The sequence below is a fragment of the Zeus faber genome, assembly GCF_960531495.2.
Source record: "Zeus faber genome assembly, chromosome: 4".
Taxonomy (NCBI): domain Eukaryota; kingdom Metazoa; phylum Chordata; class Actinopteri; order Zeiformes; family Zeidae; genus Zeus; species Zeus faber.
In genome coordinates this window covers 34,603,681-34,616,717 of record NC_137191.1, presented here as the reverse complement: position 1 = coordinate 34,616,717, position 13,037 = coordinate 34,603,681, and the positions used below count along the sequence as shown (strand labels likewise).

The 13,037-nt window shown below is 55.5% G+C and overlaps 1 protein-coding gene across 1 annotated transcript in view; it reads right to left on the bottom strand.

The window, feature by feature from the left end:
* Positions 1–5,589: 5,589 nt before the first annotated feature.
* Positions 5,590–13,037, bottom strand: part of cacna1ab (calcium channel, voltage-dependent, P/Q type, alpha 1A subunit, b) — a gene marked incomplete at both ends in the record, with an annotated part of 106,285 nt that continues 98,837 nt past the window's right edge. The window contains 4 exon segments of the mRNA XM_079998788.1: positions 5,590–6,330; positions 7,996–8,234; positions 8,757–8,964; positions 12,621–12,656. Coding sequence (XP_079854914.1) covers positions 5,590–6,330; positions 7,996–8,234; positions 8,757–8,964; positions 12,621–12,656 — 1,224 coding nt within the window.

Below are 13,037 nucleotides of genomic sequence, written 5' to 3'. Positions count from 1 at the left end.
GCCCAGGGTGATTCCAGTGCCGTTGTGAAATCGTGTTTTGTTTTTTTTCCTCTTTTTCTAAACTGTGACATCACTACGACTACTAGCACTACTACTACTACTACTACTACTGCTGCTACGACATCTACAACCTCTGCCGCCGCCCCGCCCTCCCTTTAAAAAAAAAGCTTTCTCGCCCTCTCGTGCGCAACGTCGAGGCTAAACCCCCGCCCGCATGCGTGACGTGGCCCTCTACGCGGGCGTGGTCTCGTGGGCGTGGTCCCGGCAGCGCCACCGTAACACTGAAACCCAACTCGTCGTTTTAACGAGGGCCCTTATCGGGGGCCTCGGGGCCGACCGGCACAACTCCACACCGCCGGGCGGGTGGGCCGGCGTGCGCGTGCGCGGGGCCGTCTCCTCCGGGTAAAAGGTGGAGAACCAATAAGAGGGAGGGAGAGAGAGAGGACCGTCGGAGCGATGGGCGCGCTCGGGCGGAGCAGCGGCGGACGGGTGGAGGATCTGAGCGCGGCGAGTGAACAAAGCAGATTTTTTTTTTTCTTTTTAATCTGTCAGGGATGGAAGCCGTTTCTGGGAAAGCACACGCACAACAGGGGGCACTGTTGTGTGTGTCCGCCATTTTGGATCCGCACTTATAGTCCCGGACAAGCATGTGGCGGCGAGCAGCCAAAATGGGGAAGGTTTCCCGGCGGTGTGTGTGTGTGTGTGTGTGTGTGTGTGTGTGTGTGTCTCAGGCTGTGGACGGGGCGTCAGGGTCTGTGATGTGGGGGGTGTCCGGTTGCCAGGTAGAACCATACAATGACCCAATGCAGCCGGCGGCTGATTGGCTGCTGCCGCGCCCCGGGCGGCGCTCACTAACTCGCTGCGTCTGAGCTGGACCTGAGAAGGAGGCGGAGCCGAGCACCTCGAGGCAAGATGGACGCCAGCGCCTGACGCTCCAGCAACAAGAGCCTTGACCGAGGAATCACCCTGATGAGAGGACCATCACAGTCTACTCTGCCTATACTCCACCCCTACTCTACCTCCACTCTACCCCTACTCTGCTCTTCTAACCCTAACCTCTACTCTGCCTCTACTCCACTCTACCCCTACTCCACCTCTACTCTGCCTTTACTCTACTCTACCTCGACTCTACCCCTACTCTACCTCTACCCCTACTCTACCCCTACTCTACCTCCCTCTACTCTACCTCTACTCGACTCTACTCTACCCCTACGCTTCTCTACTCTACCTCTACTCTGCCTTTACTCTACTCTACCTCCACTCTACCCCTACTCTACCTCTACCCCTACTCTACCCCTACGCTTCTCTACTCTACCTCTACTCTGCTCTACTCTACCTCTACTCGACTCTACTCTACCCCTACGCTTCTCTATTCTACCTCCCTCTACTCTACCTCTACCCTATCCTACTGTACCTCTACTCTATCCTGCTGTACTCTACCTCTACTCTACCTCTGCTCTACCCTGCTGTACTCTACTTCTACTCTATCTTCCTGTAATCTACCTATACTCTACTCTACCTCTACTCTATCCTGCTGTACTCTACATCCCTCTCCTCTACTTCTACACAACCTATACAATACTATGTCTACTCTATCTTGAGCAGCTCTACCTCTACCTCACCTCTACTTAACCTTCACTCTGCTGTACCTCTACTCCACCTTTACTCCACTCCCCTCTACTCTACCGTTCATCTATCTATCTCTGTTCTACCTTGCTCTACCTCTACTCCACCTCTACTCCACGGGGGAACGGATGAGGGAATCCGGTACGTCAACGAAAATGTGACACAATTCGGTTTCGCCAGATCTGTTGCCATAGAGACACAATCAGATTCAGGCTTTGTGCGCCGTCCCACGTCAAACCGCGACCCAACGCGCATGCAGGCGCGACGTCGACCTTGAGGCGCGACGTCGACCTTGAGGCGCGACGTCGACCTTGGGGCCGCTTGGCCGCGTCGACCTTGGGGCCACGTAGCCGCGTCGACCGCTCCGACCGATGTCGCAGGCGGAGGACTGGTTTCAGCCTCCACGGTAAGAAGTCTTCAAAATTCGACTCAAAAGACACAAGAGTCCAATATTTTTTTTTCTTCGGGGGGGGGGGAAAAAATCAACGAGTAGGTTGGAATCTCGGCCGTGGGGCCGTTGCTCCGGGGGCCGTCGCTCCGGGGGCCGTCGCTCCGGGCGGCGACGCCGGGTTTGGCCCTCGATGTGGAGCGTCCTGGCTGTTATTCCTGGCTAGTTCCCCCACCTCCACCCAAAAAGAGGGTAAATCTCCCTGTTTTCACGCGGACGTGTGAGCCGGCGGAGCACTTTTTAAGGCGTGGCGTGGTCCGCCTTGTCTCCGACCAAGGGAGGAGGAGGGGGGGGGGGGTGGGGCACGGGTGGGGGCCGGTTTGGGGGGGGGGGGGTCACACGTGTGACTTTGATACAGAAGGCACTGCGGCTCTGTATGGGGTGTCCCGGTGGAGTTCCCCGTCCTGGCAAAACAGCATGTGAGGAGGGGGTGGGCAGGGGCGGGTGGGGGTATAAATACTTCCTGGGAGAGAGTTTGGAGTGTAGTTCTGAAGGGTGGGGGGGGTCCGTGTTCTACGTCAGGTGTGAGGTATTCTCCCCCGTTCCGGAACAAAGAGGTCTGCATAGAGTCCGGGGGGGCACCGGGGATCAGGCAAGATAAACCCCATCGGCCTCCGCCATCGAACCTTGTCACTATGACACTAAATCATCTTATCTCCAAGGAGTCTATGTGTGATACTTTAAATACTTAAATACTTTAAATACTTGAAATACTTTAAATCTAAATTCCTCTTTACTTATCTATAATCAAAAAAAACAAAAAAACTTCCCCCAACGCTGATTTCGGGGCTTATGGATGGAGGGGTAGCAGATGGAGGGGTAGAGCCATACAATGAGAGATGGGGGGAGAGGATAGAGAGAGAGAGAGAGTGAGGGGGGGCGGTGACGGAGAAATGGGCTTGGGATTCGGGTGGAGGAGGTTCCGTTGGCCCGGCATTGACCTCCGGCGTGTTTTAAAAAAAATAAAATAAATGGGCCAAGGCGAAGACTCGTCACCTGCTACACCGGGCTGCTTTCCGGGTATCCTGAGCTGAGATTTAGGGTTAAAAGGTTGGTGGTGGTGGTGGTGGTAGTGGTGGTGGTGGGGGGAGGGGGGGGGGGCAGCATTAGAGTGCGGAGGGGGGTGGAGGGTGGGGCGTACCGGTCTGGGGCGTAGCGAGCGGAAATGACTGAAGAAAGGGACTCGCTGCGAGGGAAACACGAGGCGGCTGATCTCCCCGAGAAAAGCGTCTGATGGGTGCCCCCCCCCCCTTAGTGGTAAACCATGAGAACAGCAACACCTTAAAAGCCCAACACCGAATGATGCTGAAGAGTGCGGATCCCGACCACCGCCCCCCAATCTGCACCGCTGAGCTTTGGGTTTGTTCGCAGGAAAGCGCCGACCCCTAAACGACCCCTAAACGACCCCCGACATCCCCGGCCCCGCTGGGGTCTGGGGGCGGGGCCCCCCCAACCGACAGCGTGCGTTACAACGCACGACACTCTCCAACCAACGCTCTCAAGCCACTGTTGCCCTGAACATTGAAATCCGGCCTCGGGGGGACCCCACTCAACTGTGTGTGTGTGTGTGCATGCGCGTGTGTTGTGGAGGGGCATTGGTGATGGAAACAAAGATGGACATAGGATTACTGAACTCCAAATAAAACAACAGATCTATAGCAATAGTTCTATCAATCAATCAATCATTCATCATCATCATCATCATCATCATAATAATTTTTGCATTGACATTTATATTGTTTTGTTTTTTTTTATCATAAGACTAATCATCGTTAACAGTAATTATTCAGGTGTGGTCGAGGCTAACTCCTCCGGGGTGTCTCTCTCTCTCCGTCTCTCCCTCCCTCTCTCGTTTCAGACCCGTCGCCACCACCCGACGGGCGCCACCACCCGACGGTCGCCACCACCTGACGGGCAAACCAAAGCGCGGCGCCGGCCGGAAGCTCGGAAGCAACGGGCGCCGCGTCGCAACTGTGGCAGGACGAGAGAGAGAGAGACAGGACGAAAGGAGAGAGAGAGAGAGAGAGGGAGACAGGGGGAACGGAGGAGGGAAGAGAAACCTCCCTTACCAAACCCAAACGTGAGGTTTCCTCACAAAGCCCCCCTGCCCCCCGCCCCACCAGGGTCCTCACCACACCAGGTCCTCTCTAGTAGGTATTTAATCAATCATGCAGGTTTCCATCAAGTTTTGGACTCTTAAAAAAGATGAAAAGGACGCTGGTTGAATGCAACAGAAGAGCCGAGCTCCGGCGTCCCGAGCGGAAGCGGAACGGGGACGTGATCGGCAGAAGAAATACTGAAGAAGTTGGTCTTTGTTTTTCTCCCCATCCCTCCGTCCCTCCCCTCCGCCCGTTCGCTACAGCCGCGTGATGTCATCGCCCGTAATGATGTCCTCAAACGGCGTGCTGCCGGGACGGGGGGCGGGGCCCCCGGAGGAGCGTCCCGCTGCGACCCTCAGCCCCCCCCCCCCCCAGCGCACGGGGACAGGAAGTGAGGCCGCGCTGCAGCACGCCTCGCCGCCGCCGCATCGCACCCCTCCGCACAGGAAGTGATGTCACACCCGTCCCGTCAGCATTGGGTGAGTCTATAACAGTAAACAGAGATGATAAAACTCATCAAGTATCAGCCAGCGCTGTGATTGGCTGGTTTTTGCAGTATAGGCGGAGCTTCCTGGTTCTGTCCCTTGGAAAGGAAAAACAAAAAAGGTTAAAGTCAAAGAGTGGTTGTTCTCCCTATGTTTTTTTTTTTTTTTTTGTTTTCTATCCAATGTTTATTTTATTTTTATGTAATTTTTTTTTTCTTTTTTTTCCGCGTCAGGTTTTTACGTTTGTTCTTCAGTGTTCAAGTTTGATTTCCTGGAGGCATAGCTTGGCATGTAAGGGAAGGGGGGCGCAATTCTTTTTTTTTTGCCCCCCAACGATCGCTTTCCTTCAGCCGAGGAGGAGAGCGAGCGGCCGGGGCTTCCCTCCTCCTCCTCCTCCTCCTCCTCCAGGCCCCGCACGCCGGCGGGAACTGGCTGCCAATACTTGTCGGCGTTTGGCAGGGGTGATTTTTAGGCTTCACAGGCGGCCGTCTCTCCTCCGGGGCCGTCGATCCACATGGCATGCTCGTCCCTCGCTCTGTCTGTCGCTCGCCCGCTCGTGCCCGCGCGCACACACACACACACACACACACACACACACACACACACACACACACACACACACACACACACACACACACACACACACACACACACACACACACACACACACACACACACGCCTCAGCGCTGTGCCTCCCTGCATTCCTACACCTGGCCTTGCCGGTCAGGCAAAGGATTCTGGGAAGCGTAGTTCAGTCACTGAGAGAGGAGGGGCTGGCAGGGTAAACAGTGCATGGGCCCCAGCCCAAGTCTGTCCGTCCGCCTGTCTGTCTGTCTGTCTGTCTGTCTGTCTGTCTGTCTGTAAAGAGTCTTGCTCAGAGTGACACCCCCCCCCCCCCCCCCCCAGCTCGGTCTCTCCTCCTCGGGGTCGCTAGCACCAGTCATCCTCGTCCGTCTCACTGTAAGGTTCATGCAGGCCCTTGCGGGGCCCCCTGGCGTGCGGGGGGCGGTGGTGCGGGTGGGGTGGCGGCGCCCCGGGCGGTCCGTGGCGGTGCGGGGAGGGGGACGACGAGCGGTAGCCGTTGGGCACCCGGCGCGGATGCGGATGCGGGTGGGGATGCGGAGGCGGAGGGGGCCCGTGGCGGGCAGTCCTGGGGGAGCGCGGGTGAGGGTTCCCCCCGTGCGGGTGCGGGTTGCCGTGGGAGAGGCTCTGCTCATAGGCGGGGGGCTCGTGGTGCCGCTCGTACTCGTAGTCCCTCTCGTAGAAGGGCCCCTCGCCCTCCAGGCTGTCCTCGGGCGGCGGCCCCCCGCTCCAGCGGCCCCGGTGGGGGGACCTGGGCGAGCCGTGGTGGGGTGAGCGCGGCGACTGGTGCCGGGGGGAGAGCGGCGAACCGTGCCGGGAGGAGGAGCCCCCGTGGTGGGGGGAGGCGTGGCGTGAGGGCGGCCGGTGGTGGAAGCCCCGCTCATGGTCCGGGGGGGAGAAGTGTCGGGGGGAGGGGGAGCGCAGGCGCCCGGGCCCCGGGGGGCCGTAGCTGGACTTGCGCACGGCGGGCGAGTAGGTGACGTGGGGGCGTGGCACGGCGGGGGTCTGGGGGAGCTGGCGCCGGCCTCTCCGCGGGGTGCTGGTCCCCGACGTGGAGGGGACGGGGCTGCCGCTCACTGAACTACTGCCCTACAGCAAAATGTAAACAAGGAAAATCAAAACGCACCACGACAACAACAACAACAACAACAACAAAGACCAGCATAGTGGGGAAATATCAAGGAAAGATAGATAGAGAGATAGATAGATAGAAATAGATAGATAGATAGATAGAAATAGATAGATAGATAGATAGAAATAGATAGATAGATAACACCATTGAAAGACATTCAAAAACACGGCAATGAGGCAAAATATTGACATCAATAAGCCACAGGTCACATGGTAAAAAACAGAACGACAGCGAACAACGGTGAGAAAGAAAAGAAGCGTGAACACAGGAAGAGAGATGGAGATCCGTAAGTCGGTGAAGGCGGAGCAGCGCTGGGAGCTTCCTGGCTCCAAAAAAAAAAAAAAAAAAGACTCAGACCCTCACGGGCTTCACAGACAACGAGAGACGCCCGCTACCTCGGCGCGTCGAGGACGTGACGTTGCGCCGGCGCGTCGGGACGGTCCGCGCTCGCCCAAGACACCTAATGGTAAAAATGAAGACGCACCACAACGGTGAAACATAACGCTTCTTCTCCCGCTCGGGCCGCGTGGAGGTGGTCGACCCGGCGCTGGAAAGTGCACATTCACAAACAAATCAACCCTTTATGCAGAGTCTCCACGGCGACAGCTGCCGCGTTACTGCGTCGCCGGCACTGAAGGCACAGTCGAAACGTATTCCGCACTCCATTCCTCAAGTCTGCAAACGTATTTTCATTCCGAAATGATGAAAAAAAAACAAAAAAAAACGCGAATTCGCCTCGCCCCATAACGTAATGTGCCGGCACAAGCTGTGAGCCTTTCGGCGTTTTGAAGCCCGCCCCCCCCCGCCAGAGCCGGGCTGGTGTGCTGCGACCCCGCGGCCCCCTCCACCGCCGTCCGACGGCGGCAACCTTTTTTTTTTTTTCTCTCTCTCCCCGCGGGAAACAGGAGCCGCTGCGTGCCAAGGCGCAGGGCGGAGGGTCGGGCCGAGGGCGTCCAAACGTGTCGTATCGCCGGCGGGGAAAAAAACGCGGCGACGCGCTGCGTTTGAGCTCGTAAAAAAAAGCCTTTTCTACAAAGTGGTTGCGGTTGTAGAAACGTTTTGTGCTTGAAATACTTGCACTTTGCATTTTGCACTTTGAAAAATAAAACATTTTGAACGTGTGGGATTATTTTCCACAGTGAAAACCACACCTGACACCGTCCGCCACAGAGCTGGGCAAAAACATAAAAATAAAAAAAGATCCTCGGCTGGAATACAACTGCATCGCTTTTACTTCTGAATTATTTGGATGACAGCAGTAGCGACGCTTTGTCTGGAAGTGAATGCAACGATTTTCAGTGTCAATTAAACACCAGCGGTGTCACAAAAGCTGGCAGTAGTTCTCACCATGTGCAAAATGCAAATATACAGATATACTGTACGTAGATGTGCACATGCGTTTCCATTGTGCAGAATTATTTTGCACGACATTTTCGAACATTTTCACGACCGCACGACCGCGCTCACAGGCTCAGAGCCCCGCCCCCGTCCCGGCGCGATTCCCATAAATGTGGGGTGAGGGGAGGGGCTAAAGGGGAGCATGGGCCGCGGGGAACAGGAAGGGGAACATGCGTCCCGGGTCAGGGAGACCCGAGTCGCCAGCTCGGTCGGGGGGCCCCCACCTGTCGGTGTCCCCGGCCCTCGCTGGGCGAGCGGGACCAGTGGCGGTCGCGGTCGTGGGGGTGCCTGTGGGCGTAGTCGTGGCGCTCGGGGCCGTAGCGCTCCTTGTCGGCGGAGCCGTGGTGGTGGTGGTGGTGATGGTGGTGGTGGTGGCGGTCCTTGGCGCGCCCGCGCTCGCGCTCACGCTCTTTGGGCGGCAGCTCGCCCGACTGGGTGGTGGTGCTGAGGTCCGTGCCCAGACCTGGTGGAGAGAAGGGTGGGGGCGAGGGGGATTACACCAGCCGTTTACAACCTTGGACTCTACAAGGACCATCAGGGGCTAAAATTAGAAAGAAAAATTATTCAAGTTATTTATTTTATGAAAATTCTAACATTTTGATCCGCTTTGATTATCAGCACACTTATGATCTGCCTGCCTGTCTGTCTGTCTGTCACTCTGTCATTCTCATTCCTCCTCATTCCAACAAGTGATATCGATAGTATCGTAATTACACTGATAGTCGCACCAAAAAAATATATATTAAAAAATGTAAAAATTATGATAATGATTGGTCTAGCAGAACTTCATTTGCAAAAAAAATAAAACCTAATTTCATTAGGTTTTCTCAACATAAAATTGAGAGATGAACACGCAGGTTTTGTGCTGAGAAAACCCCAAAATCTAGGTTTGAAAAATTAAAGTGTCTCTCAATTTTCTGTTTCGTGGATGGCGATGGTTCTGTTCCGTAGTTCCTTTCTTTTTTCCCCGCAGCGCACCGCGTACCTGTGTCGGCGTCGGTGTATCGGGTGAGGGAGCGCTGGGAGGCGCGGTGACTCCGGTCTCTGTGCCGGCGCCCTCCTCCGCCTCCGTGGCGAGCCTCCTCGGACACCACCCGCTCCAGGGAGTAGTCGTCCAGCCTCACCCCCCGGCCCGAATGCCCGTGGACCAGGCTGGAGGTGGAGCGCCGCATGGGGCTGGTGTCCGTGATGGTCTGGGGGACGGACAGGTGGACAAATGGGGAGGGGGCGGGGGGACAGATGGAAAGAAGGACAGAGAGAGAGAGAGAGGGGGAGAGAGAGAGAGGGAGAGAGAGAGAGAGAGAGAGAGAGAGAGAGAGAGAGAGATGGGGAGACGGAGAAAAGAGAGAGCGAAAGGAGGAGGCAGTACAAGAGGGAGGGTGAGCGAAAAAGAGAGAGATAGACGGAGAAAGGGAGTGGTGGAGGGTAGGCGTAGGGTTGAGGGGAAAGGGAGGGAGGAGAAGAGTGAGGGTCAATACACCCGGAAGCCCCGCCCACCCCTCACCAGCGACCACGCACAAGCCCCGCTCACGTAACCATCACCATAGCAACGGCAGCGGTAAACACTGATGCAGTGATGACAACCACAGACGCACAGCATGACACCAGGGATGGACGCGTGTGTGTGTGTGTGTGTGTGTGTGTGTCCTTGGAGTGTCGGCTGCCGTGGGTCGCGCACTCTTTGCACAGTCCTCCTTGGTATTCGTTGTATCCTGTCTCGACGCACAGGTGCGTTCCACCGAAGTCGGAACTCGGAAAAATCTCCCTATGACACTTGGAAAAGTGCAGAGGAACGGGCGTAGGCGACGTCGCAGCAACACGGCGGCGCACACCGCCAACACACACACACACACACACACACACACGCCCGTGCCTGTGGGCTCATCCGGCGGCACACACTCTGTCCGGCTCAGAATCACCGGCTCGCGACCTCCGACTGGGACGCAGCGTCGGCGCTGCCCGGCCCTGTGTCCGGACGGCGGCAGCTGACGCACCGAACACCGAGCGCAGCAAGCACATCCAGCACCATGCCCGGCGGAGAGAGGGAGGAACGCCAACAGGGGAGGAGAGAGGGGGAGGCGACGCCTTGGGGGTCCATGCCGAACATGCACAAGGCAGCCAGCCACCTGCCCGCTTGCCCTCAAACAACGGTGGAAATGTAAAGCTTTGTTTTATTTAATTTGATTTTCTTGATTTGATAAAATGCTCCTGGGGTCACTTGTTTCTCAGCAATGAGCCGCGGCCTTTGAATAACGCCCCCTGCCGTGAGAAAGCACTTCTGCGCCTGGTGACGCGTCCCTCGGCGCGCTGCCCACGTCCGCCCGCAAACCCTAGCCCGTGGCGCCATCTTCTGGTGCCAAATAGAAAGTACAAAGGGAGAGTGGGAGGGATGAAAGCGACGCGTGCCCAATTTCTCATTTCACCGTGCTACGTTGTTGTGGAATGTTGACGAAAGCTCTTAAACTAGACATAGAAGTAATACTTGTCAAATCATTTCAAATCGATATTCCGTGTCAATATATTCTTTAATTTAGTAAGTGTCTGTGGGATCCTGTGGGATAAGTAGGATAATGTGCAGCCAGTCGGTCATTAGCACAAAATAACCTCCTTTCAGGGTGATACCAGTTCTCTGTTTGACCTCGGGGGCCGGTTCTGGGGTTATTTTAGGGGGTCTGGGGTCAGGGGTTACCGAAAAATGACCGGCTGGCTGCACATTATCCATCACACAATGGATTTTTTTTATCTCCCGAATTCATATCCTCAGGTCGGGTGCTCGGTTTGGGACTCCGCGTGCTGTCGGCACATTCCTCAAAGCGCTGTGAAGAGGACACAGGTGAAGAACCGTCAGTTACTGATCTCTGTGCTCCCACGTCGCAGCCTCACCAGGTTCACCCGCCGCAGCAGAACAAACACACCACGGAAGGACGGTAAACACCAAGCCATGCACGCCCACTGAGCATGCTCATACCGTACGTGCTGAAAGTATGCACACACGCACGCACACACACACACATACACGCACACACACGCTTGTCTACCTCGGATACAGAAGGATTCTTTCCTGTTCCTTAGCAACCAGGTCATAACAACCGTCACGTGCGTGTGGTGGGCAAACAATAGAACCATAAAGCGATGGACACGTGGCGATGTCCGCTCCCCGAGGGAAACATTTCTTTTGGATGTCTTCGACGCTGCACTCCAGGTGTTGCACTCGCGCCACTTGGAAATGTTGCATCCATTTCAAACGCGCTGACCTCCCTTTGAAGCCACGCTCTTTAACCAGTGTTGCTGGACTACGGAGCTTTTCAAACGTCGAGCGATGAAATGACCCCTGTTAACTGATGTTCTGCATGGGCTAATGGGGATCCTCATAAAATCCTTAATAATACACACTGTGAGTGTTCATCATCAGATATCGCTCTTTAAAAAAGCGAAGCGGTCGAGATGTTCATCTTTTTAATTGATGAATATATTCAATTAACCGGACTGTTCAAACCTTCCCAGAAAAAAACGGGTTTTCAAAGGATTCTCCACTGCATGTCACACACCACGACGCTGCAAGCCGTTGTTCCAGCCGTTCAGTGTGTGTGTGTGTGTGTGTGTGTGTGTGTGTGTGTGTGTGTGTATAACATCTCTTATCTTTGCTTGATCTTCTGCTTGTTGCAGAAGCACGGTCACCTCTAGCGGCAGAACCTCAGCGTCACTAGCGCACGTGCCAAACGCCCACCCAGCGACACCCGCTCCCCATGCTGCTTCCTAGCGCTGTGGAGCCCTCAGTTCATGATGCACACACAAGCACGCACACACACACACACACACACACAAACATGCACGCACGCACGCACACACACACACACACACACACACACACACACACACACACACACACACACGCACACACACACACGCACATGCACACATACACACATACATACATGCACACTTGTCATGGCAGCCAAGTCATCACAGACCACGTACAATGCAGGGACACTGCAACACAAGCAGACATGAGACATAAAGAGAGAGAGAGATATAGAAAGATATGATAGATAAATAGATAGATAGACAGACAGACAGACAGACAGACAGACAGTCAGACAGAGAAATGGGGGAGAGATAGACATAGAGAGAAACAAATAAATATATAGATAGATAGAGGCATAGAGAGATAAGGCAATGAAGGGAGAGGTAGGTGCAGAGAGAGGGAGGAAGGGAGGAAGATGGCGGTCCTCGGTCAAACGGCGTTTGTTTCCACCCCCTCTCCTACCCCACAGCCTCCTCCGGCGACACACCGCCAGGGCGTCGTCACGCGCACGTCATGCTCTTTGACGTCTTTACCGTTCATTGATTCTAACCCCATCCACCCGCAGGGGCTGGAGGGTACGTTGCCACGGCGACGCTCCGGCCCCGGTCCGAGCCGGCGCCGTTTAACCCAATCAGGCGGAAAGTGCTCATCCGGTCACTTTCAACGTCAACGAAAATGAATGAAAACGACGTTGCAGGAAGTCTGACTACTTTCCGTAATTCGAAAAGACGCCTTGGAGACGAAGAAAAAACATCTTTCCGGCGGTGCAGATTTTGAGCGTTTGGAACCGGGCACGGGGCAGGTGCGTAGCAATTGGTGAAATAACATTTTGACTTGGCCCTTCCCGAGGCTGGAGAGAAAGCAAAGAAAATTCAGACAAAATCAAAAAGCAAACAGCGTTTGACCCGGGACTGTGAGACTGGGGGAGAGAAGAGACGGGAGGGAGAGAGAGGGAGAAACAAAGCGAAGGAGAGAGGGAAATAGGGAGAGGTCGAGCGAGAGAGAGAGAGAGAGGGAGAGAGAGAGAGAGAGAGGCGTACATACACTGAGGTTACTTCCGCGAGGTCTGTGTCTCCTCCGCTGCAGAGCAGGCGCACACACAGAGATGTGTGGTGCGCGCACACACACACACACACACACACACACACACACACACACACACACACACGCACACACACAGACAACAGTGGCCACGCATGTACAGACACAACACAGGGCCGACGTGCCATAGCCATCGAGACCCAGGAAGAAGGGAAGGACAGAGAGAGAGAGAGAGGGAGATAGAGAGAGAGAGAGGGAGCAGATCAAATGAAGGGGAACGGGAAAAGAGGAGGAGAGAGCGATGTCATGCGGTTGGGGTCGAGGAGTTTGGAAGGAGCGAGAGAGGGGCGATCCGGGGGGGGGTTGGGTGGACGGGGAATGATGGAGCGGCAAGAGGGGGGGCGGGGTGGAGGGAGTGAG